The sequence below is a fragment of the Aspergillus caelatus genome (genome assembly GCF_009193585.1).
Source record: "Aspergillus caelatus strain CBS 763.97 unplaced genomic scaffold BDV27scaffold_191, whole genome shotgun sequence".
NCBI classification, from domain to species: Eukaryota; Fungi; Ascomycota; class Eurotiomycetes; order Eurotiales; family Aspergillaceae; genus Aspergillus; species Aspergillus caelatus.
In genome coordinates, this window is record NW_022475454.1 from 25,192 (window position 1) to 51,011 (window position 25,820).

General features: G+C 47.7%; 8 protein-coding genes across 8 annotated transcripts; 3 read left to right on the forward strand and 5 right to left on the reverse strand.

Moving 5' to 3' along the window:
- Window positions 1-593: 593 nt before the first annotated feature.
- BDV27DRAFT_148233 (uncharacterized protein) lies at window positions 594-1,495 on the reverse strand (the record flags this gene model as incomplete). Its single annotated transcript, XM_032070880.1, has 3 exons — window positions 594-875; window positions 945-1,079; window positions 1,253-1,495. The coding sequence occupies 3 exons, from the start codon at window positions 1,493-1,495 to the stop codon at window positions 594-596; spliced, it is 660 nt and encodes a 219-aa protein (XP_031924033.1).
- Window positions 1,496-4,756: 3,261 nt separating this feature from the next.
- Window positions 4,757-7,316, reverse strand: gfsA (glycosyltransferase family 31 protein). The gene has a single exon (XM_032068150.1). It carries the CDS (start codon window positions 6,842-6,844, stop codon window positions 5,231-5,233), a length of 1,614 nt encoding a protein of 537 aa, XP_031924034.1. The 5' UTR covers window positions 6,845-7,316; the 3' UTR covers window positions 4,757-5,230.
- A 5,290-nt stretch (window positions 7,317-12,606) lies between these two features.
- Window positions 12,607-14,660, reverse strand: BDV27DRAFT_33958 (putative Rab geranylgeranyl transferase escort protein). Its single transcript, XM_032076368.1, has 4 exons — window positions 14,430-14,660; window positions 14,250-14,368; window positions 13,215-14,192; window positions 12,607-13,025 (listed from the first exon to the last, which is right to left on the reverse strand). The coding sequence occupies exons 1-4, from the start codon at window positions 14,501-14,503 to the stop codon at window positions 12,676-12,678; spliced, it is 1,521 nt and encodes a 506-aa protein (XP_031924035.1). The 5' UTR covers window positions 14,504-14,660; the 3' UTR covers window positions 12,607-12,675.
- Window positions 14,661-15,574: 914 nt separating this feature from the next.
- Window positions 15,575-16,440, reverse strand: cyp1 (putative peptidyl prolyl cis-trans isomerase (CypC)). Its single transcript, XM_032076369.1, has 3 exons — window positions 16,302-16,440; window positions 16,206-16,247; window positions 15,575-16,134 (listed from the first exon to the last, which is right to left on the reverse strand). The coding sequence occupies exons 1-3, from the start codon at window positions 16,332-16,334 to the stop codon at window positions 15,724-15,726; spliced, it is 486 nt and encodes a 161-aa protein (XP_031924036.1). The 5' UTR covers window positions 16,335-16,440; the 3' UTR covers window positions 15,575-15,723.
- A 48-nt stretch (window positions 16,441-16,488) lies between these two features.
- BDV27DRAFT_133749 (aspartic endopeptidase) lies at window positions 16,489-18,657 on the forward strand. The gene has a single exon (XM_032068151.1). The coding sequence runs from the start codon at window positions 16,622-16,624 to the stop codon at window positions 18,500-18,502; it is 1,881 nt and encodes a 626-aa protein (XP_031924037.1). The 5' UTR covers window positions 16,489-16,621; the 3' UTR covers window positions 18,503-18,657.
- Window positions 18,658-18,668: 11 nt separating this feature from the next.
- On the reverse strand, window positions 18,669-20,146 carry BDV27DRAFT_133751 (3' exoribonuclease family protein). Its single transcript, XM_032068152.1, has one exon. The coding sequence runs from the start codon at window positions 19,942-19,944 to the stop codon at window positions 18,700-18,702; it is 1,245 nt and encodes a 414-aa protein (XP_031924038.1). The 5' UTR covers window positions 19,945-20,146; the 3' UTR covers window positions 18,669-18,699.
- A 1,110-nt stretch (window positions 20,147-21,256) lies between these two features.
- Window positions 21,257-22,380, forward strand: BDV27DRAFT_161174 (E3 ubiquitin-protein ligase; the record flags this gene model as incomplete). The annotated part of the gene is made up of 2 exons (XM_032073170.1): window positions 21,257-22,226; window positions 22,292-22,380. The coding sequence occupies 2 exons, from the start codon at window positions 21,257-21,259 to the stop codon at window positions 22,378-22,380; spliced, it is 1,059 nt and encodes a 352-aa protein (XP_031924039.1).
- A 508-nt stretch (window positions 22,381-22,888) lies between these two features.
- On the forward strand, window positions 22,889-25,814 carry BDV27DRAFT_133754 (putative metalloreductase transmembrane component). The gene has a single exon (XM_032068153.1). The coding sequence runs from the start codon at window positions 23,373-23,375 to the stop codon at window positions 25,629-25,631; it is 2,259 nt and encodes a 752-aa protein (XP_031924040.1). The 5' UTR covers window positions 22,889-23,372; the 3' UTR covers window positions 25,632-25,814.
- The last annotated feature ends 6 nt before the right edge of the window (window positions 25,815-25,820 follow it).

Below are 25,820 nucleotides of genomic sequence, written 5' to 3' on the forward strand. Positions count from 1 at the left end.
AATTAGTCAAAGCAGGTTGAAACACAAATTATGGATAAAAAGCATTGTAAGGAAAACCACTTCGCCAGGAGTAAAGAGAAGAGATGAAAAGCACCAGTAACACCGCCACTTCCACTTGTCTAGCAGATAATTAGATGAACGTGAAGAAAACAATTAATAGCTTCGGAACCCAGAACCAAGCGCGCTTGCATCCTTCGTGTTTCATCGTCAATTGAACTTTTTTTTTCTGAATTTTTTTTTTTTGTCTTTTCATTTTTTTAACCCTTGGTCTTGTATGACTTCGGAATAAATAGAATCGGAATCTAGCCAGCACGAGAACGGTGCTGCAGACCCCTCAACGTTGAATCAACGGCTCATGATATACACAGGTTACAAGCTAAGGCACCTTTGGTGTTCGTGTTATGTTGCTGGTATACGACGGAAACCGCGTTTAGAGCGTCATTTGCAGGGCAAGAGAATTCAGATTTCGCTGGGTATCAAAGGAAGGCCGATGGTGCGGAGGTGCACATGATGAAGTTGACGAAGACGCGAAACAACAAACATCTGGATTCCGCGGCTTCTGAGGACATATTACGCAGAAGCAAGACCACCGCTTATGCAGTGGGTTGGTGCTGGGGCGGCATCCGGTTGCCCACGGGCATTCCAGGGTACTGCCCACCAGCTTGCTGTTGCTGCTGAAGATTTTGGTAGTAGGCCATCTGCTGCTGCTGTTCGTTGGTCATATAGCCTGGATGCATGCCCGCAGGACGAGGGATGTTCTGCTGCTGGGCATTGACATTGTTGTGGGCGGCGACATCCTCTGGTGTCTCTGTCGGCACATCCCCGGCCTCGACACCATTCTCATTGGTGGTGGGATCGGGTGCATTGAGACAGGCCTATCATGAGAGAAGATGTCAGTTCTGGCACATCGTTTACGTCACCGAGTGTAGATTTAGTCCACTCACCTGGATGAGGTTCTTGCCCTCGGCTTTCGTCACCAATGGTTGAAGCTTGGGGGTAGTGAAAGTATAGACGAGACCAGTCTCAGACACGACTAACAATAGCACCTGGGTGCCCGTGAGAACCGACAGCTCGTATGCCTGTTTTGCGACCGCAAAGAAATCGTCAGCGATTTGGCGAGGTCAATGCACGCGACAATTGGATTATACGCGAATGAAAGAGGTGGATTGAATCCACACAAAAGGGAATGACCGGGCGAGAACTCGGAGAAACAAAGAAACAATGAGGGTATGGAGACGCGACAAGCACGTACCTTCTTCATGATACCCGCCTTCCGCTTGGAGAAAGTGATGTGGCGACGCGACTTATCCTGGATGAACTTGATTTCAATCTTTCTGCGCTCGCGACCGGGCTTATCGTCATCATCGTCGTCGTCGTCGGCGCTCATACGAGCACGCTTGGTGCGGTTGTCAGCGGCGCCGTTACCGGCGGCCTGCTGCAGGTCATCCTGGGTAGGAGAAGGGTTCTCCTCACCGACGGCAGTGATGTCGGCCATGCTGGAACAAGGGTAGAACGGCGGGGGAAGGAAGAAAAGAAAAGATAGAGTAATGTCAAGAAGCAGGTGATGGGGATTATCTGGGGGATGTGAAGACAGATGCCCAAAGAGGAATGATGCTTTTGAGGGGGGAGGAAGAATGACCAAATCGAGTAACGCGTTTGCTTCGCAGGGTTTGGGTTCAGGACAAGAAGAGGAAAGAGAAACGGGGAGGAGGAGTTCGAAGAAGGCAAAGTGCCGGTTGGGACAGGCAGGCGGTCTGTCACGTGTGCCCGACGGCCCATTACCTCCTTACCGTATCACCGGTACAAGCAGTCCTCCTGCACAGTGGATGAATTCCATGAAATTCGGCGGCGACACAGGACCCCCGGAGTGGAAATGCTGCCAAATGTCTCAGATGTAGAGACCATTCTAAATGACCTTAACCTTACAATTAGGATACCTCAACCTATCACATTCCTCCTCTCAAACCCATCACATCCAACCGTCTTTTTCTCTTCGAAGCCTCCTGAAGGACAGCTGAAGACACCGGCGGTAAATGACCGTAACAAAGTACTAAGTTTGTCCAGACCCAACGGTGGAGCACACGCCAATCTTGGCATTCTCTATAATTGGCTCAGCCGCCGGGAGGCATCGAGGATTCGATCCGGAAGCCAACTCACATTCCCCACTATCGCGTAATAATACCTTGATACCACTGACCATGTACCACCGTGTACTCCACTTGGTGAATAGTCTGGGAGGTCTTATCTGGTTAAGCCTGTCCAAGTGCCTATCCTGAAGATCCTGATTATGTACTTCTAAATTCTCATTGTTTTGTGACGACAATGATTGACCAAATGACCAAAAAAAAGATCTCTGTTCGTCACCTGATTTTTTTGGGGTCAGCAAAAAAGTGACCGGAACAAAATTTACCTGCAGAAAACCAAGGCTGGAACTCAGCAGGGACCAAAAATTTGGTCCTGTCACTAACAACCTTTTTTTCCAGGATGAGTCAGCCGCGGCACATTCCACGCCTTTCTCGAGTACCATCCAGCCAAGGTTTCCCCCACCATCAACTCCTAGTCGAACTAAAGGGCAAAACATGGTCAATCTTATAGAAATAATACTATACCTATCATATGGGAGCATCAGGCATGTAGCACAACAGAGATCATTATCCTTTTGTCGAGTCATCCTGATCATGAGAACGATGTACGATGTAGTGTAAAGCAAGGGCAACGCTCCCCCTGTATGTGACCAAACACACCTCATTGTGACCTGACCCCAGGCGTTCATGGTTCATGACTAGTTTCCTTTATAAATAGCATAAGGATGCATTGAGAATTTGAGATACACCCGTAATGAGTTACTCTCGCATGACCAGTCACCCCCATGGTCACTATTACTGCTAGTTGTTCAATAATTTCAGCCATATCAGTATCTTCCGGCCAATAATGGCCCACCATTGTTTTCCCCCATTCATGCAGTCTGAAGTTACACGTCAATCCCACGAGGGGCCTATTCCTCGTGGAGCATGAGTTCCCTTTTTTTTTTTTTTTTTTTTTTAACTTCGACTCGACTGTCGAAATTGGTTAGTTCCTTTCGAAACAGGAGATGCTCGGTCCATTTGGGTAATCTGTCACTAGACAAACTTCATATCTAGGAAAGGGTCCTAGATGATCTCTGATCGTGAGATGATACAGCGTAAGAGGTCCTTGCTACAAGGGTCTTCACTCACTATTTATCTCCTTCCCTGCCTCATCTCGTTTAGATGATTGTCTCTATCTCTTTAGCTTCGGCTTACTTTCCTCGTTTGATTGTTTGTCTTTCCAGAGGTGTGATTGATGAACTATGACACCGTAAGCACAAGCCGCCCAAACAAACGTTCCAGCCACTTCCCAAAAGACAAGCACTTACCTAGTACTCTACAGGTATATCAAAACGCTCTATCATACATCCCAGACCCTCCTAAAGAGACCTCTAGCCAAATCAGAACATCCACTCAGAAACCCACTTTACTAGCTAGTATCTATCTTACCATCTCTCGCCAACACTGTAGTCGAAACAAGCCTCGTCAGGCGAACCGTAAGCCCAACATAACAGTAAGACCTGCAGTTGAAAAAAAAAAAAAAAAAAAAAAAGGTACCAGAACAACAAGCTCCATTGATCTACCATAATACGCAATATCGCATTGTCCCAGCTCTGCCTCAGGAATAAGTATGTCTTAACCAAAAAAACAAAACACCTCTTATCAGCGCCCAGAATGCAACACTGCTATCAGTGACACACGCATTACTAAACCCGGCGAGAGCTCAAATGTACTAAATAAGAACATAAAGAAATCTCATTTCCTCCTCTCGATCACCTACTAGACCATAGTGAGTATGTACAACTACCTCTATGAAAGAGATATAGTACCCTCCCCCAGGACGTCAATGAATACACATACACACACTCTCTACCCCAAGCTCCCAAGATATACTACCTACCACCTCCTACTACATATAGCCTAGTCATCAAGAAACAACCCTAGAAAAGAATACCTGAGGAAGTAACCCAGCCACAACCACCACCACCACCACCTACCTCACCAACCAACTAACCCACAAAAAGCACCACTTGACTCGACCCTAGGCTATACCACGCAACCGTACCTCAGCCCGAAACCACCGTATCGTTTCAGCCTATAGTAACGATACCATAGTATGATCTCATGTGGCGGTCATAGAGGGGGAGGCCTGACACCAACTCTATCCGTTTTAGGAAGATGCGTATACCTACCTACCTACCTACTTATACATCCGTTATCCGAAATGAGCCGGCCAGAGCCAGGTAGTACGGTCTGCATCAAAGTAATTAATTAGAGCGGGAAGGTCCCTTTTTTGCTGCGACTTTCTTTGTTGGGAAATTATGTACTCCCGTAATTTGATTAGGAAGTTTTGCTAGATGTTTTGTGCAATGAGTATGTTGTGCTTCTTGGTGGGTGTGATTGGTCCGTGGGTGGGTTGATACATGACGGTTCCCGGATTTGGTTATTAAATGTGAAACGCTTACTTGGAACGGACCGCGCGTCGTTGATCATATGGAGATATACATGGTAGACTCTAGTGATTGGTGAGAAGCTCAATGAGATATTGGTAGTAATTTCTATCTAGCACTTGACTCATGATATTCTTGCATAATCACAGATGCGCTAATCTCCAAGAGCAAGGGGCCGGAAACGGCCCGGAATTCTATTTTTACAAAATGCATGATTGCAGAGAAAGCCTCCTGGTAAAGGGAGAGTAAAAAAAAAAAAAAAAGCAAAGGAAAAAGAAAAAGTAAAATGATGGAGAGAAAATGTTGACTCGTGAAGTTCCTCTGGAAACGGAGGAGTATAGCCAGGTAATCAAGGGACTCAAAACGAGATAAGCTCTTCGCTGAAAAACCACCAGTTCCGATCTTTGACTGCGCCGATACAACGCCAGGCAAATGAACAATCAAAAATAGGGATGTCGAAGGAATCAGTTGTCGAAAGAGGTGCACCTTGGACCACCCTTCAGTTTAAAACCATTTTTGTTTCCTTATCTCGTAAATGGGTAGTGCTCTTCCGTTCTTGGTGGTATGACAGCAATTAGAACTTGAAATAAATAAAAAGAGAGTGAACGTAACAAAGATGAAAAATAATGTGCAAGAACGGAAAGACTCCACAAATCTAAGGTCCAGCCTCAGTATCGGTTGTGTGGTTTCTCATTTGATCCGTAGACCAATAGATCAGTGATGTTTCCTGACATTGTAGTCCTTGATACCGGCGCCGCCACCGCCCTTGGGTCCAAGCCAAACGATCTCGATGACACTATGGCCTTCATCCTCTTCACGCACGTACCACTGGTGTACATTGTCACCAACAACGTAAGCCTCCCTCAAGAGCCAACGGTCCTTGAGGACACCATCATGTTCCTTGGGGCGAAGAGGTCCCAGGCGCTCTTCGTAGCCAAGAGGGTCCTCCTCCCAAGTCTTCTCCGTATGGTCGAAGTCAATGGCATCATCAGGAACGTTCTCGCCATAGGTGTACTTGACGAGAGAATATCCGTTGGTGAAGACCCAGAATGTACGGGTGCTCTTTCCAGTGGAGTTGTTGACAGTCTCTTCCTGGTCGAACACCCAGCGACGGAGCACTGACCGGCGACCGGCGGCAGCTGCCACGGTCGTCATTTTGACAACATCCTTGGTGTACCAGCTGTTCCAGTGGTGGAGGGACTCAATCTTCCGGCCCGATTCGTACACGCCGTCAACCTCACCCTTCATGTCCATCTGGTAAAGAGAGGGCCAAAGGGTAAGGGGGGTATCTCCGTATCTCTGGATGCACTGTCCGAGCTTCTGGTCTCCAGGCTGCTCACCCCAAGACTGGCATTCATCGTAGTATTCTTCGAGAACGTCAAGGAGAGGCTTAGACACGAAAACGCCAGCACCGCCAAAGGCAATGTGACCAAAGGTGTCAACCTGCCAGTGGGCTTCTGACAAGGAGCCGATGTAATGCTTCTTGTTCACATCGAAAAGCTTCAGCTCCTCAGCGATAGTGGGGAGAGACAAGAAGAAAGTATCGTCGTCAATGAAGCTAACCCACTGAGTCTGGGGGCGCTTGGTACGGATGTGGTTGGCGAACGCCTCAACCAAACCGAAATAACGAGCAGTGAAATCGAGAGGAGACTGAATGAGTGTCAAGTCCAAGCCACGGTTACGGAAGTAGGTCTCTTGCTTGGGAATGTCGTCATCGGATTCCGGTACCAACACGATTATACCAGCCTTGGTGTTTCCGTAGGAGTAGAGGAGGGACGGAAGCAAGCGGTCCAAACGGTCAGCAGTCGTGGCCAAACCAAACAGAAGCTTGTCCGTCTCATCAACCTCATGGTCGGCCGCTACATTAACATCGATGATGGGAGGGCAGGAAATGTCCTCGTCCTTGTTGTCCGGAGAGACAACCATACCGCGCTCCATGACAGTCATGGGCGGGAGCACAGGGATATCGATTTCCTCCAACGAGCTGAATTCAGTCTTAGGACTCACGTGGTGAGGACGGAAGTACGCGCGGGTATAGTTCTTGCGAGGCAGCCACTCAGTGAACGGCATGGGGGGCATAACACTAGGATCCGCATCGCACATTTTCGCCGTCGGGGCTGATGATGGCTGTAACTGAATCTGGGGAGTACCAGCTGACGTAGTCACCCGGTCGACGGGGTGCTTGAATCGAAGGAAGGCTGCACGATCATATCGTTCAATGCACCAAAAGAAGAAGCCTATTGAAAATAGGGCAATGAGAGGAAAGACGGTCCTAGTGCGGAAAATCGGCATCTTGGGCGAATTATTAAAGGAATTGTTCTTAAGCATGAAAACGATTGTAGAAACTGGTCGACAGCAAGAATATTATATCACTGGTTGTATCAAAGGGGCATCGACGGAATAAAGTCGTCGTCTATCGGGTCCGCTATCGCACAAATGTCACCAGAGAAATCAGCCGAGATTCGACGAACAGAGGATGAAAAGAGCGTAAATGGCGAATAGAAATTTTATATAGAAAAATTTCCACAGCCTAGAGTAACTGGCAACGAAAGTCTGGCAGCGTCGAGACCTGCGACACGGTCACAAAAAAATGGTGGTGGTTCGGGTTGAAAGGCCCGGTGAAATTATTCGGTCTCCCCGTCGCGATGGGGAAACAGCAGCCGAAGGGAAGTATAGAGGCCGACAACAAAAAGAACAGCACAACTGGACGAGTCCAGGGCTTATAAGAACAATGGGAGTTGGAGGAGAAAAGAGGACGTGAGGGCGATGTCGAACCTTTGAGGGATGAGGAGGAGAAAAGAAGAAGAAGAAGAAGAAGAGAAGAGAGGAGGGGGGAGAGGAAGTATGAAGAGAATGGATGAGGGAAGGATGAAGACAGGAGACAGAAAGTGTTCCTAAGTGGGAATGCCGAATAATGGACCACGGGTTGAAATGGGGCCTAAGCTCCTCCACTGGGTAATTTAATCTGCAAAATATTAAGCTCAACTCCGCTGTAATTTTCCACCGCACTTAAAAGAGGTTTCAGATGTATCGATGGTCGAGAAACCGACCTTAATCTCGCGGTAGGGTTTGGAGGGTGTTGAGAAAAGGAGGAAAAATTTGTTAAGCAGAGAGATAGAAATAAAGCCAGAGGGCAATAATGAGGAATTGCAAGTTATAAGATGCTGATTATGCTTCCTTCGCCTTGTTGACGCCTCCCGCATTTTCTCTAACTTTCAGTCCGCTTTTTTTTTTTTTTTTTTTTTGGGTAATTCCTGGAAACCCTGTTAGCCTGAGTACTGGTACATACTCAGAGAAGTGGACTGTTTTGGTGTAGATCCCTGACAGAAGGGAAGAATGCCACCCAGATGGATGGATGGATCTCCTCTCTCCACTACAGCGGGTGGTTGGTAATTTTCAATTTCGGATTTCAAACAAACCATCCAATCCGTACCTCCAAACCCTCGACCATCGGAACCTCAAGGTTTATGATTGAATTATTATGAGAATATATGGCCAGTGCTCAATGGAACTATGTCCTACGAACATAAATATTCTATAAGTTCAAGAGTCAATACATTTGCTCTTGAGTTAAGTGGTGTATATCTTCAATTCAATATCTCCGACTTTACGGTAAGGGTCCTACATAGTACATACATCTGCATATACCGCATACCAAGTCTCTCCAGAAGTGATCTGATTCACGAAGAATAAAACCAGAGAGTGTACTCTGTAACTCTGACTTAACGGTGAATCTATGGTGAATCTGGTCAAACTGGATCGTTGTATTATCCCACCCATAAAGATCCTTCCCGAGAGAGTTGCGTACGCGTTGTATAATCGCACTGTCCATTGGGAAGTGTTTTCTTCGTTCTTCGTATCTCCTGCTCCGGGTCCTAACGGCCGATCAACGTTGCCTTCATCAACTTCAAACAGGACATCGAGTGTTACAGATTTCCGTAACCGCTCGTTTTTCTAATTACACACAATCTCTTCTATTCTTGACGAAGTGGGACTCGCCGGATCCAGTCGATGGACGGACAATCCACCATTGTGCTCCATTAGGAATGGTCAATGGCGTGAAAGGTTCTGGGAATGTTCCAGTACCTTAGCATGTTTGCAACCACTCTGTGTTTGTTCTTTATCTTCTTTAACTTATTATTCGTTTCGCTCCCATCTCTTGTGACGAGCCGTGGGGGTTATTGTGTGGTTTGCCTTGCGGATTATAAAATACGGTGAAATATCTGGATGAAAATCTCCCAACGCTCGCCAATTGATGATTCTGCATCTATGTGCCGACAGTATGTACGTACTCAACTCGAGATATCTGGTACGATTACCCAGGTGAACAGTCCTTGAAGAAAATAAAAAGAGGCGTCGATCTGAGTGGTTTCCCGCCCTTCCAGCCACTCAGGGGCGACCATTTAGGGGGCGCTGCCTCTCGGAGCCCCACGGGCCGCGTGTCCCTCCCACCACCACATGTTGTTTTCCCCTATTACTCAGTCATAGAAGGTATTCAGGCCGTATCTGAAGCTTTCTTGCCTTTATCACAGTATATCATTATTAATATTGTGCGATTTCACTAGGTTTGTAATATGATACGACTCTGTACGTAGTTGGTAGTCCGTGCTTGGCTCGGTTGCGGTTGACATAAACTCGAGTATCCTCCTCGCAGTGTCTTGATAGCTGTGTATGGGTGGTGTCCGTATGCCGTGCTTTGACATGGATAACCTACTTCATAAAGATTAGAACTTAGGAGACTTTTTTTTTGTCCCTGGATGCACTGCCTTCTCTGTTACTATTTTTTCGCAGAATAGAACCAACGGTTAAAGACAAGAGGAGAAAAGCACTGCACAAGCAATCGTCAGCAGCTTGTCAAGAACGCATACATGCAAATCGCTGAGAATAATGTCCGCTGTGGCAATTTGTGGCCTCGACTGGTCGCCTAATTGGATGTAAGCTGATGGTCGCTTGAGGTCGTTGGTACGGAGTACTGGGTACCTGAAAGTTACCAGGGCTGGTGGTTCTGGTGGATCAAGATCAACACTTCCAATCGCACTACTCCTCCTAAACTTTCGACAATGCGATCCAATCATATGTATTGAATGAAGAGCACAAGCAACTGACGCGTGTACCAAAGATGTCGACGCACGTCTGATATTTATGGAAACTTGTCCACTTCTGTTACGAAGTATTGCCACCTATGGGGGCACAGTACCTGGCGCCCGCGATTTTGCAAACCTTTTTTGTTTTTCACTCGAAGATACCCGTCTTTTTTAGCTGGAGAATAAGGACCCAAGGGTATCCAGACGAGAAAATTGTCTATTGGGATGACGATCGGCATTGACTCCCCCTCCAAGTGGCCACTACTATTGCCGAGCAATTAAGCTTGAACGCCGGCCTTGGCACCTGTCACACTATCCTTAGGTCTTTAAGCAGTAGAAAATTTTCTCCAGGGTTTAAGGGCCGTACAGGGGGGAGGTACTTTTCGGAGTACAATTCTGCCCATGTAGGGCAGCAGACCCTTTGTTACATCCATTAGTAGTGACAAGTGCACATGCCGTGCATAGCGTCCCACAAAGTAGACTGGCATTACACCAGTTACGTCAGTGAGTCTATACTCAATGCTTGAGCGTAAAAGAATTTCAAAACCCCAGCCCCCCTGATCAACATCCTCCGTCGGTGGACGCCGCTTTCCTTGTTTCCGTCGCTCCCATTGACTGTTCCGCTGGATACGTTACGGGGACGCCCCATTTTTCCTTGTCCACAACAAGCACGCCAAACAAACCCACTATAAAAAAGGGTCCTATTCCTCTACAGGATATGATAGACGTCTGCTCAGGTCGCGTTTTCACCTATGGGGCACAAAGTTCAAGGGCACCAGCTATCAAGGGTCCCCGATCCGCTTCAACCACGTACACCCGACCTTTCCTGTCCATGCTGAACCTCTGTTCGTCATGTTCGACGGAGTTGGTGCCGGACTTCCGCCAGTATATCATTTCTTCAAGAAGAACGGTCCCAAAACCCGGGACTCAGCCTTGAATTTTGAATCGGTGATGTATCAAGCCCGGAGTCTCCGTGGCAACTTGGGATATCAACTCACGTCGGCCTCCGCGGAGTATAGCTTCCATAAACTTCTTAAGCAACGCAATCTTTCCACTCTCGAAGTACAACTACACACTAATAATATGTACGAAGCTTTTAACCACAGAACTCAATTCAAACAATACTTTGAGCTTGACCCATATAGTTTCACCGTAGCCGCGTTAGTGTGGGTGTGTTAAATGAGGTGATATCCCGCCATCGTAAATGTGGATTATGATATCTTTCTAGTTCCATTTAGGTCCGTTGGTTTTAATGCTGGCCCTTGGACCCATGGACCAGTTACTGTTCTCTCCTGCGCACCGTAGACACAGCCTCATGTGCTGTTTGATTTACGCGTCACGGGACGATATGTTTGCAGTCATGGCTATGTGTGTGTGTGTGTGTGTGTGTGCTCAACATCCAAGAATGATATATGTTTGCGTATATAATAGATTATCCACATTTGGGCAGATCTCAGAGTTTTCTAGAACGTTCGTTCATATTAAAGTGAGACCCTTCGACACAACTGATCTACAGTGCTATGGAACAGATAAATGAAAAAGCACGGCCCGGAGGATTTACTCGATAGTGCCGTCCCGTTGCCAATTTACTTCGTATTTGGCCGTATACTCGTTGTGAACTTGTGGTAGCTCACTGCAATCTAATTGGGCAAGGGAGATGCTTGTGCTTGGTGCACTCGATCAATATCGATAAGTATATAGCAGATTAGCAAACTCGATAACAAACATACTCAATAAACTTGGTTATCGTCACCCATCATTGTCCCCTGCATACTTTCGGACACCATATGCGGATATTTTTAATACCTGAATCATGTTTGAGCTCACGATCCCTTACCCTGAATACCATTTATCAAGCCACCGATGTAATCCCGAAAAGGTTAATCTAAATATGTCACTGCTCCTCGCATCCTCAGGAATGTCAATAATCGGGCCTGGCGGATAACAAGGTCCCCTGTCAAGGCAGGTATCCAGTTACCATGGAAAGAATGCACACAACATCGCCATACTTAGTAAGAGTCTACCCTTCGTCTACCTACACTGCTCCTATCTCGCTACCAGTACATTCAAATACCCATATTATCCTTCCTACCGAGTATCAATCATCCTAGATGGACATAGTCACTATCTATCCCATGATCCAGCCTACTAAACTAAACTAAACTACCACATTAGTCCTAGTCCATACATAACTTCAACAAATGCCAATTATGCATAAACACGCACTACGTATCGAAGTCGGAACCTACTGACAGTTCCCCAACCCTTCAAAAACCAAAACCCCCCTACTTGCAAAAACACCCCTCCGGCCCAAAATGCAAAAAACACGATCTCAGAAACGTCATGTTACATTATCCATGTTTCAGTGGAACCTTGCAATATCGGGGAAGAGACCCTAAACAGCAGAAAGGACCTAACTAAAATACATACTTAGTATTTGGGCACTTGGCACTTGGCACTTGGCATTGGAGAGGATGGATGACAATTGGATTGACTTTGTGACATTGTGAAGGTGGGGCTGAAACGTCCTCCGCGTTTCAAGTATCTTTGTTTTTGATGTGCGATTACGTGTGTGGAATCGAGATGCGGGGGTGTCTTTGGGAATCAGTGGGTTTTGATAGGTGGTGGGTTCTTCGATGTGTCGTACTGGGGTGGATTGGGTGCTTTCGTAATGTGTCTTCAGGTGGTATGAGGCGTTGACGATGGGTGGGACGTATGGATTCCTGTTAATCCGAAGATTGTTCACGCGGCCTGTTTCGGGAGTTGGGCGGCCGGGGAGGGGATATGGAAGAATTACTCCGTAGGTTTCGGGGCTATGATTGACGGTAATACTTCTAACGGTTTGATTGCGTACTACATTGAATTAGTAGTTGAGTCATGCAGGGTCCAGTACTTGGCCAGAACTTCGAGAACATCCGAATATAATTCAAGACGGCCCTGCTTACATTCCTGCGGGAGTTAGACCTAGCATATCGACATTGTACACAAGTCTCGAAGACAATAAAATTGACACAGTACCACATATTTTTCATTCATGCTTGTCTATCTATGTATACATCTACGATGAGTAATACATCAGTCCTCATCATCGGCATGCTCCCGGTCCTCAAAGTTCATGAACTCTTGCTCATTGGCTTTATCCCCCATGACTAACTGCCACGCGTCCTTCACCCGGTCGATCAATGCATCATCAAAAGCAAGGTCCAGACTAGGGGGTGGAAAGCATAGGATATTGGATGAGGGACCTTCGAACTTAGATGAGCGTGCATTGGCACCGTTGCTACTTAAGCCCAACTGTGTGTAACGGAGAGACCACAAGACCTTTGCATCTGGTTCCGCATTGGACTGAAGAAGTCTGTGCACAGCACTCTCAATCAATGACTGACCTTGAGCACCAGCATGGCTCACACTACCATAGATGACACCTAGCACATCTGAGTTAGCAACATGGTCGCAAACGTTGAATTGTGCATATCCAAATAGAAAACAAGCTCAGGATCAGATTGATAAGTTTTCATCAATGCAATTACAGGCAATGTAGATAAGTATTTTAAAAAGGTGCATCATATGAGCCATTGGAGATTGGGTTGATGTGGAGAAGAGACTGTACTCACATTGGCCTGACGGACACTCGCCAGTTTCGCTTGAGTGTACCAAGAGATAAACTGGCGGTAGATCACCCGACTGATCAAAAGAGCTTCCCGGAAATACCACGACTGCTCCGGCGGGGACTGGCCCGCCGTCTGCCGTGACAGGGAACAGACTCTCGAGGGCGGACGAGACAACGGTGATGGACCGTGCTACTTTATCACAAGCGGGACGCTCCTGTCCAGGAAGATCCCAGTTGGAACCAACCAATAACTTGGTTTTTATTGTCTCATCGTTGGACAGATGCAACTGAACCCGCATATCATCACCATCCTCAGACTGATGGTTGGAGATTGATTTAACCCCAGCATTCAACACGTATACCCCGCCTCCCACTGCGAGGGCGCGGCAGCCAACCTGAGAGATCTCAGAACCACCGCCCCACTTCGCCAGCAGGCTTCCAAATCCGGGACCGAATACACCAATAGAGGCAAGATGCCTTTTGATTCGAGGCACTGCATACTCAGCAGACGTCTGCCCAGGAGAAGCCTGCGATAATGAAAGGGATAGTAAGGGCTCATGGAGCTCAGCGGGAACTTGGAACTTGGATGCTAGGTACTCCGGTAGAGACATAGCCAAGTTTTCTTCCTCAGCTTCCGAATCGCTATCGGATGGAGGCTTGCCAATATGGCGGAGAAACCTCATCAAGGTCCTTTTCGACTTGACGCTTATTATGTCATCCGCGAAGACGTCTTCGCGACTACCTGGCACTCTATACAAGACCAAAGCACCATCAGCACTGCTAGGTTTGTGTATCCACCAGCTCCCTACAGCCTGAAACTCCAATTGCCGGTATACCTTGGAAGCCACAAGGGTAGGCAAAAGTCGGGACTTGGAATAAATCAGGTGTGGAGACAAGGTGAGAGTATAGGACCGTGTTGGCAATTGGGGAGTTCCTTCAGGAAGATATACCGTCGCATCCTCAAAAGGGTAATGCTCAGGTTCTAGCTTATCGACCATGGTTAGAAGGTTGTATTGCCTTCATCAAGAAGACTACTCACCCCCATTCACCTTAGAAGCCCACTCCTGGGCCTCTTGGAGGCTGAATGCTGCCTCAGAACCTCCATAATATGAGTTCCGATCAACATGGAGTACCTTCTTGCCTGACCGCGATAGGGCCCTGCAAGCAGTTAGTCATCCGTGATCTTCAACAAACACTTGATAAACGAAGTTATACTCACAGTGCCAAGAGGGACTGGGCTAGTCCGGTGCCAGAGATTGTTACGTCCCATGGCGTTTCTGCAAGCGGCTCCATGATGGCCCGTGTAGCAGATAAAGCTGGAAAAGTTAAGTACTGCAGTTACAATGGACAACTCCGACTATCATCACGTCGGGTGACAAGCTGTAGAACCCCTCTTTGCAAGGACCTTCCAGCCCATTGGTGGTGGTGCGTCGACGACCATCCGTGTAAGAAGTGAGGGGATTCTCGGAAGATGAAAAAAAAGAAGAGCAAGGACACACGCAGAAATAATTAGACCCGCTAGTATATCACGTGACAAAGTAGCTCCGCTTGTTCGATGACCGAGGATATCACTTATAATTATAAAGGAGATATAGCTGTTATTAACTCGTGGGCTACGAAATTTATGCTAGTGGCTACACGGCTGATCAATACTTGTACAGGCCATGGACCTTGTGTCAATATCACCTCGCGGTTTAGCCTTGTTTGTATGGAAATAGTCCATACTTATTCTGTATCTTGGATGTATCTTGAAAGCACCCGGACTTCACTCAAGGGATTGGTCACGCAGCCCAGACTAAAAAATACAATTTATAATGACGCCACAAGCTGGGTTTGATCTCAGAAAAGCTTTTGGCATGCCTGTCGCTTTATATACTCCGTACTACTGTAGCTAGTCTAGCTCCCTGTCTTGAGGCCATGCCCAGACAAAGCACTATACCAAAACTAGTTAGCCTATTTCGCGAACCACTTAAGGATCGATTCTCCAGCGCACGAAGTTTCTTTCTCTTTACACACCACTCTCAGTGCTTTGCACAGGCATACTGCTATCTCAACCGTGGCAGTACGTCTTTTCAGACATGCCTTCATTGGTCATGTCGTCTATGGGAGTGGTAGATAGGACTCCAATCACTCTGTATCTGCTGCTCTGGATGGTGACATTTGATAGAAGCAGTTCGTTTGTAGTGATACATTCCATTAGTCTATCTGCATCGTAGTTGATAAAACTCTGCTGTTGTCCATTAACGCGAATTAAGGCCTATAAGTGCAGTAGCCTCTTTCAGGTTCTCCCAGCTCGGCGTGTATACTAGGATGCAAATATTGGCTCAAAGCATACGTTAGCTGTGTTCCCAAAGGGAAGTTGCTGAGGCTGTCCTAAGATTGAACCTCCGCTTGAATCCAAGCGAGTAACGTCAAGGAGTCGTCTACCAAGGATGGATGACTGGAATGATATCGTTTTAGACGTCAACCACCTGTTGTTCGAGGTGCCAACGATATCTTAGTCCAAACCCATCTCACTCTTCGCCTTCTTCAACGACCCTAGCACGAATGATCTTGACCTCATCCACCGGTCTATCTTCTCCATTTGTTTTGACAAGTCCCATGCGCTGTATCACTCTCATCCCGCTCTTGACCCTGCCGAAGATTGTGTGCTTGCCATCCAGCCAGGGCGTTGGGGCAAGGGTTACGAAGAATTGGCTGCCGTTGGTATTTGGTCCACTATTCGCCATGCTCAAGATACCAGCACCGGTGTGTTTGAGGTCCGTACGAATCTCGTCCTCGAACTTCTCGCCGTAAATGGAGCTTCCTCCTCTGCCAGTGCCAGTGGGATCACCAGTCTGGACCATGAAGTTGGGAATAATGCGGTGGAAGATGACGTTGTTGTAGTAGCCTCTTTGCGCGAGTGTCGCAAAGTTCTTACAAGTCTATAAGCAACGCAGGAGTTAGTCCAAACTAAATCTTGTGTTTGCGATCGCAGCGGCCATAGTTTACTGACCTTTGGTGCATGCGAATTATAAAGCTCTACCGTGAACGAGCCCTGTGGGGAATTAGCGAAATGTAAGATGCTCGTAGTTAAGGCAGCTCTAATTACCATGCTCGTATCAAATGCCACGTCAGTCGCCATATTTGAAGTTTTGTAATTGAGAATTAGCTGTAGCTGCAAAGATGGGAATGAAAGATGCGCACAAGCTGCGGGCGGGGGAGTGAAGTCTCCGGCTTGGCATGAGTGAGCTGCAGAGATCCATGTGATACAATCTGTTGTCTCTGTTCTTTCCTCAGTAAACACAACCTTCAGCCATGGATTGATAAACACGTCACTGGATAGCACACCCTACTAACCTGGATCAACGCTACGAGAGCTCCGAATCGCATTCTACCGTACACTTTGCGATTAGCTCCTCAAAAGTCGATATGGCGGAAGTTAGCCCATTCGCCGAGCTCTTGGGTCAGGCGATCTACCAGTTCACAGCCGTGAAGCCTCTTTTGCCTACATACGGGCATCTGCTCGTTTCAGTTTTATTCCCTATCTACATTGCTTCTCACGCCTCACTCTCGCGACCGTCTTCCGCAGCCGAACCGCCCAAAAAATCCCAAGATGCCGACGGTGATGAATCAGACGATGAAGACGAAGATGAGGAAGAAAAGAACGACGATCGGAGAGTTGAAGGCCTTGCGCCCAGTGATGCTCTAATTTTTCCTTTGACTGCTGGTCTCACACTTGGGGGCTTGTACCTTGTGATGAAATGGATGGGAGCTGATAAATTGAATAAGATACTGGGTTTCTATTTTTCTCAGATGGGCCTCTTCTTTGCCACAGCTTTCGTGAAAGACAGTCTTGCAGTGCTCAGATCCTTTGTATTTCCACGGAGATATAGCAGAGCTGGCAAAACATGGAAGGTCAAGCAATCAGACCGTGTTTTCACGGTTGTACAAGAAGGTTCAACTACATCAGAATCTCTGGAAGCACGGAACTCTCCACTTCCAGGCATCCTTAGCTCTATACAATTACCAGGGCCAGTTCTCGACCTTCTTTGGACCTGTCGTAACTTGTTATACCAACGTGCCAAGCTTAGGGTCCTTCTGCGTCGCCTTATAAAAACTGAATGCTCAGTTGGCCTTCTGGATCTCTTCAGCTTGGGCCTGGCTTTGCCTGCGATTGGCTATTTCACTTTTGTTACGAAGCCTTGGTGGTTAACAAATTTTCTGGGGTTCAGCTTCTGCTACGGCACTCTGCAATTCATGTCGCCATCTAGTTTTCTCACCGGATCACTCATTCTGAGCTCGTTATTTTTCTACGATATCTACTTCGTTTACTTCACCCCATTGATGGTAACTGTTGCAAAGGGTCTGGATGTCCCAATCAAACTCGTCTTCCCTCGCCCGGCAGCACCCGACGCTCCCCCAGACGCCATCTCTTTGGCCATGATTGGATTGGGCGACATCATTGTTCCGGGTATGATGATTGGGTTGGCGCTGCGCTTTGATCTCTATCTCTATTACAAGAAAAAGGGCCTACAGAAAGCTCAAGCAGAAGGCAAGACACAAGAGATTGTTAAGCCCGTGTACCAATCTGCAACCGGTGGATGGGGAGAGCGCTTCTGGGTATCATCAACCGCTCCCTCTCAATCAGCCCTTGAGCCCCCTTATCACGATGCCCAGGCCTTCCCGAAGACATACTTTAAAGCCAGCATGGTAGGCTACATCGTTGGTACACTAGTAACGCTCATTATTATGCAATGCTTTGACCACCCCCAACCTGCTCTTCTCTACCTGGTGCCGGGAGTCTTGATTTCCTTGTGGGGAACTGCTCTTGTCAAAGGCGACCTCGAAGAGATGCGGGAATACTCTGACGCTGAAGAGGAAGAGGACGATGCCGAAGAAAAGCAAGACAAGAAGCCGGAGGACACTCCTGCTGCGAACGCCGGTTTCTTCCGCCGCATCCTGTCAGGAGATATCAACAAAGGAAGGAAATCAGAAGCGTCTTCTAAAAACCCTGATGAGAAGAAAAGCTCAGCCGAGGCTAAGGGTGACCACCCCGACGAACCAAAGAAGTCCTCAAAAGGAGCTAATAAAAAGGACATGGAACTGTTCACGATCTCGTTGTACATTCCCCACAAGGCTAGGGCTGATGAGTCTAATCAAGCAAAAAGCCCGACCGAGGATGTTAAATCAACTGTTGATGACGAGAATTGGTCCTTTGTTGGCAAAACAGAGCGAGAGGATGAGCCTCCTGCGAAACGACGCCGAAGGAGTCCCAGGAAAGCCGGCGGAACTTCCTCGCCCGCTAAATGAGTATCAAACGAATATCAATGTATTTTTAGTCTCGCAGTGAACATACAACTAGATCTACCAAGTTTGGCGAGGTCTTGTTCACTTGCCTAGCTAGGTCGGTGGCTGTAATCATGAAGAGAAGCATGAACAAAGACAAATATTTTCAATTGGTATCATTAACCGTAACCTTCACTGTTTATTTCAATCACGCGATAGTTCTAGCACTGTTCAAGAACTTGTTTTAAATCCTCCCATCTTTGCGCGGATATGTCTACTAGAGCCTTCAGCTCTTTGGCGTCCACAGCCCATCCGCCATTCTTTTCCAGTTTCACCACAACGGTCTTCCCTTTTCCGCCCTGCTCTTTGTCAACTACGACACAGACTCTCTCCTGGCTCAGCCCCTCCTCGTAACCATCAGGATCGGCCAGGATCCACCTCCGTTGGTTACCCTTCCTAGAGCTGTCATCAAGCTCCCTCTCCTCTTCAGCATCTGGAATGACCTCTGCTCTCCACCCAGAAGCCGCATCAGCCTCGAAAACACCGAATGAGCTCGAGATAGGCAACCCCTGTAAAGACAGCTTGCGCGCCTCCGAGACAGCATCCGAGCACACCACCATTTCGTTATCAACATCCCACCACGCCCGGGGCAGCTTAGTATCCCGAAGCGCGGCAAGGACAGCCGCCCAGGCAGCATCAAAGGGGTTACCAGCCAGCGAAACAATCATAACATCAATATAAAGCACCCAGAAAGCCTTGATCTCCCTGTTTTTCTCAGCATCCGCTTCCCCTTGGAGCGCATCTACATCCATCTGTTCACTTTCATTATGACGTTCAAGTTCCTCAGGCCCTAGATTCGGCGGCTGATACCAAATTCGTAGGTCCTCCGCACGAATTAGTCGTGTGCTGTGCAACAATGTAAGAATTTGGTGGGACAATGACTGTGCCAATGCCGAGGGAGGTGCGCCCGGGATAAAACCTGGCGCACATCCGGTGCTCAGTGAGAGGTTAGGCACTAGAAGGTTGAAGTCTCGAATGTGCGATTCATCGGCGTCTTCTTCGTCATTGTCGTCGGGCTTTTCGCTCGGCTTGGCCGTAGAATCCGTCAGTTTGCGGCGCTTGTTTGCTGAAGTCGATGATGCTGGTGGTGGTGGTCGGGATACGCTCCACGATGCAATGTCTTCTGTGTGTAGGATTTCCGCACGAACACCACATACGGCCGTGGTATCGCCGAGTCTCACTACGGCACTGCCATTCGTATGAGTCAAAGAGCCCGTATTGGCAGAAGTAACACGGAACTGTGAAGGGGCACGGCCATTGGCTCGGATAGATGGCTGATTGCTCGATGGGGGAGGTGATAAGTGGGCAAGAAGGTAAGCGTGAGGTTGAAGGCGCGCGAACTGAGAGGGGGGCAGAGAAAGAGACGGAGGAGTCGGTTGCGCAGCTGTAGCTGCGGCTGGAGCCATTCTCAAATGGAAATAATCCACAGGCGAATTTGACCAGCTGATAGGGAAGATTGTAGAATGCGGGGAATAGTTAGACTTCCCAATCTAGTCGCTCTTGTTGGTCGTTGGAAAGAAGCTGCAACTTATTTTTCGGCGGCAGAATAGTTTCGATATTATAGGCGGTGAATGCTACGCAAGCCAATGACCCTGCGGAGTATTCAACCACCAACAACACTCGCATCCACGCTACTACTTGTACTACTAGCGTAGTCTACTATCTCATTTAGTTGGATATATGCCATTTCTGCGCAGTCTATGAGGGGTTTTCCCTTTCCGCCAATAGACATTGGTCTATTGCGTTATACTAATTAGGAACCGGATGAAAGAAGCTCCCAAGCCTTTTTCAGATCCGGGTTGCAAAAGAAGCACCCCTGCACTTCCCAAAAGCATGAAGCTCTACCCGCGATGAGAGACGACTTGATGTTAGATCGTTTGTATATAGCCAGCCCAATCAAAAGTTTCAGGTGTGTGTTTATGGGATCGTCGCTTGATCTATATATAAATACGAGACACCGTCGATCGCGTTAGTTTCCGAACGGGAGTCCTGATCTGGTCCGAGCAAAGAGGGCAGAAGCCAAATTTGGAAAAGCAACACGATGTCACGTATGCTGCACTATGGCATGCCTTACGGCGGTACTCGGTTTGGAGGCTTCTCACTGGTGAATGACAGTCGTCGAGCCACTCTGTTCGTGATTGCATCATCTGTCACGAGCCAAGCAAGGACAATAAGGTTCATGGTCTCAAGTAGGCATTTTTCAGGATCGTGTCTTGCGTTGATCGGAATGTTTTTGTGTCTATTCTCGGACGTATAACGCCAACACAAGTGGTGCATCTTGCATATTATTTCCAGATCTGGTTCGCCCGCGAGAGCTGGGCAGCCTCAGTCCGCATATCTCGGATAAGTTTTATGGTTTATCCATCAATAAGTGTAGAACTGTGCTGCAGGCCTGAAGAGAATGACCTATTCTGGGTATCTGGATCTCGTATTCAGCGGATATCGGCATTTCCTTGGCTCGTTGAAAGGTTTTGGTCAACCTCACCAAAGATTATTATTCAACAGACGTTTAGATTGCGATATGGACAACATCCCGAGTGTGTTCACTCAGCAAAGCAAGTTCGATTTTGGTATACCCTTGCGTTTTGAGGGACATGTCACTATAGTTGAGATTTGCTGCGGGTCTTCAATACCTATATTCTATGACTGGTGTCAAAACTATGAGGACAATTATGCACGAAGGTAACTGAAGGTTTCACGATACTCTCACAGGGAAATATGAACGCCCCTTCTGCAACAGGTATATCCGACGAAGGAACTCCATCATCCTCACACTACCCTCCACTTGGACAATGTTACAATCACTATCAAAATCGCGGCTCAGTGTCTAGGAACAATGGAAATAATTCGCCGGGGGATGACTATGATACGGGGATGGCCAGGTCCAAGATAATATGGCCTGGTGAGACTGAATATTGCTGGAGCGATGCGGTAACGGCCGATGCGGTTCTTTCTTTGCTCCGTAAGGAGCCGGTCCAAGCTCCTTCGAGCAATACCTCTAGAAGTGGTGGAAGCACCCCAGATCAAGTCCGTCTGAATTGCACTGTGTGCTTTAGGTACCTCAAGCATGATTCGTATCCAGAATCACCGATCGCAGCTGGCTGCGACCACTCAACGGTGCCGGAGATGCACATATGCAACAACTGTCTTCAACGGAGTTTGGAAATACAGCTCTTTTCCTCGAATTTGGGCCCTCTGACATGCCCACTCTGCCACGAGCAACTGTCGGACGACGAAGTCCAGCGGTGGGCTAGCAAAGAGACATTCGAAGCCTATAACCACTTGCGAACGCGGCAAATGCTAGAAGAGGATGCTGAGTTTGTCACTTGTGTCAGACAAGATTGCGGATATGGGCAGTTACATGCCGGTGGCTTAGAAGATCCAATTGTCGTTTGCGGTTCGTGTGGGACTAGGACGTGCTTCATACATCGGCATAGTGTCTGGCATGACGGTTTGACATGCTCGGAGTATGAAGAGTACATTCGCCATAGAAGTGACGATCTCGAGGCACGTAGTGAGTTCCAGACAAGCTATCAAATGCCTCCTGGAATTCATGCGCTGAGGCATGATCCAGAGGATTGGTCCACCCAAGTGGCCATGAGTATGCGGACAATTGCTGAGACAGCAAGGCTTTGCCCTGGTTGTAATGTGGCCACAGAAAGATCAGGAGGGTGCAAACATATGACATGTACGTGTATCGCCCATGGAATCAAGACATCCCGATAGCAGGATTGCTGATATTTCTTCTGACAGGTGTCTTGTGCCAGCAGGAATGGTGTTGGGACTGCGGTATTCGTTGGCAACGGGGACACCTCGATATTGAATGTATCCAGCCTCTGTGATAAATGCGATAAATGCGATGCACTTCTATCAACCACAGAATATGTACTCTAGGGAATCACATACCCAGATTCACCATCTCCTACATTTACTTGTCTATGATACAGTGATTAACAATCAGCAGCTGTCTAGGAAAGTCGGTTGAGTACAAGCCCTAATTCCGCGTTTCCTGTGCATATTGGAAAACGACTTGGGAAGCAGTGGGAAACTGCTCCTAAGCCAAGTAGATGTCGACGAAGCTATCGGCGAAGTTGAGCAAAGCGTGATGCTCTCTTATCGAGTGACAGCGCCTGCTTTACCGCCGGCCCTAAGGGCTCCCATCCAATCAGCAGTGTTGATGGGTTGTTGTAAGTGACGAGAAGCAAAATTCTTGCATTAGCGTAAAAACACAGTGCAGAATGGCACCCTTTTCAGGGACTATCATTGGTCGGGAATTGTGATGAACTTTATGCTAAGAACTAGGGCAACCATGCCGAATGTACTTTCACCTCTATCCACCCTGCCTAATGGTCGGAATCAGCTCAACGATCGGCTGCAACGTTCATGGCATTACCCCCGCATGCTGATGCAGGATCCAATAACTGACGAACGAATGCAGTGAGCCCGGGAAAAAATCGGTTGCCGGCAACATGTTGGTAAGGTTTACTACTAGACATGATCGGTGTTCCTTCTGATCTCCTCTCCCTCTCTGTCCTCTATCTAGACCATCCCCTCCCACGTCGATCATCTCCAGTTTTCCACACAGCTTACATTCACAGCCGGTAACTGTATGTTGCGTTAAACCCCAAACCAACAGATGCCGCGTTGAATGCTTTCCAGTGTTTTGCCATATTTTATACACCAGTTCAAAGAGGAAGAGGGGAGGTGAGCCGGAAGGACATAGTACGGTAAATCGGACTTGACCTCTTACAGCCCTCTGTATCACACCAGGTGCTGCTTCGATACTTTCAAGTAGGGAGTGACTGCCAGCAATATTACAGAGAGGCAAAGCACTATGCTGCCAGGATGGCATTCAATGGCTTCCCTTGTGAAGCGGATCGATATCCCCATTGTTGCGTCCACAACGCCAGCAGAAATTGCTGAGATGCAACGAGATGCCTGGCCTCAAGCTGGAAAATATGGACTTGGCTGGGTTTATTTCTCTGTGATTCTCCTCGCAATCTCAACGATTATACGGTTCTATCACCTTTGGGGTGACAAAATTAGGATCGCATTGCACAAAGAGGATACGACTGGAACATCGCCATATCTCACTTCTCCCCAGGAAGAATATGAGTTGCCAAGTGCTGCTACTGACAGCTCCACTGCGCACTTCTTTCCAGCTCGTGGCCCCCTGCCCAGTACCGATACCACGAAACAGCAATCGTCGATTTCCACCATTGCGCCACTAAACAACACTATTGCTTTCGTACGATGGATTTTCTATAGGCCTATTCCTGTGCTACGTATAGGCAAACTACGGGTCGGTTTCCCATCGCTGGGAGCATCCTCGATTATCTTTGCAGCCCTGATATTCGTCACTCTCTATTCTTTTGTCCCACAGCCGCTCTACTACTCCTCAATTTCAATTGGATCTCCTCCGCTGGCGGTTCGTGCAGGAATGATTGCGGTGGCTATGATTCCATGGATCATTGCTCTCAGCACCCGTGCCAACTTCATCAGCATTTTAACTGGCGTTAGTCACGAGAGGCTGAATGTTCTTCATCGTTGGGCGGGTTACCTCTGTCTATTCCTAAGCTTGATCCATATGGTTCCGTTTTATGTTACACCTATCTGGGAAAGCAAGAATTTTATATACTACCAGCAATACCTTCCCCGAAATATCTATATCTACGGCACCGGCTGGGCGGCGCTGGCGCCTCTCATAGTCCTCTGCTTGCATTCGCTGCCAATACTCCGAGCCTGGATGTATGAGCTTTTCAAGCTTCTGCACCTTCCCCTTTCAGTCATCTTTCTCGCCATGATATTTTGGCACAGCAAAAACTTCCTGGCATCATGGGACTATCTTTGGGCTACGGTTGCAATCTGGATACTTTCCTACGCAGTTAGATTGTTCTATGTCAACTGGAGCAACCCCCTACGGTTGTCCTTCTTGATCGGTGAAGAATGCGCAGTGACTATACTCCCACAGAACGCTATCAAAGTCACGGTTGCGACTCAGATGAAATGGAAACCAGGCCAATTTGTCTATCTCCGTATGCCGGGCATCTCACTTTTTGAACGTCACCCCTTTACGATCTCATCTTTGTGTAGTGGCGATTTCCCCTCAGAGTATGGCGAGAATTATCGTGACTTGGCTCTTGTCTTCCGTCCCTTTGGAGGGTTTACTCGTAATGTTTTTCTAAAGACTTTCGAGTATGGCCCTTACAAGACCTGGACAGCATTCTTGGAGGGCCCCTACGGAGGGATGAAAAGAGACATGGCTGCTTTTGATGATGTGGTCTTCTTCGCCGGTGGAAGTGGCATAACTGCAACTGCCAGTCACCTCTTGAATCTGATTAAGAAGATGCGGGACCGAAAAGCAGTAACTAAGTCGGTGCGGGTCATCTGGGCATTCAGGAACCCCGAAACAATCGACTGGTTCAGAGAGGAACTGAGAATATGCAGGGATTTCGCACCTCCAAGCACAGTTCACTGTCATTTCTTCCTCACTGGACTAGAGCCACACGGTCAGGCCCAACTGGCCCAAAACCAGTTCTACCAGGAGATGCTCAGAGATAAAATGTACAGCACACTAGAGGGAATGGATAAGCGAAACTCGGCATACATCCGTGAAGAAGCAGCGGGGGACCCGGAGATTGAAAAGGAGCTTCGACGCGAGAATGAAGATGCCATAACTGCGCTTCCCCAGGCACACACCCTCCCGCACATCAACACCAGCAGACACTACAACAACTCAATGGATAACAACTATCAACATGCACCATATCCTGCACCTCAACTGAGTCCAGCAGATACTCCGTTTAATTTCGGCTTTCCTCCCTCGTCAACAACGTTTCCCAAACTGACTACCCGCGTCGGCACCGTTCCGCTGCAGAGGAATGGCTGGCGTATTGACTACGCCCGCCCCAATATCCCGCAAGTACTCAAAGAATACTCTCGGACGTTCGGTCGTCGTACCTGCATCTTTGTCTGTGGGCCTCCTAGTATGAGAGTTGAAGTTTCGAGCACCGTTGCTCAGCTTCAGCAGCAGGTCATGACTGACTCGTCTAAAGACGAGATATTCCTGCATGCTGAAAACTACAATGTCTGATTCCCGGGTTGCATTCGCGTTATGTATGTCTGAGTTGTTTTGTGATTGTAGATTCCCTCCCTCCATTATCAATGCCCTAATGATTGTTTGTGATTTGGGAGCAACTCCCAACTTGTACAGTTCTATACCCTTGAACATAAATGCATATGAATGTCATTGAATATAAAGCATATTTAAATATACTTGTTC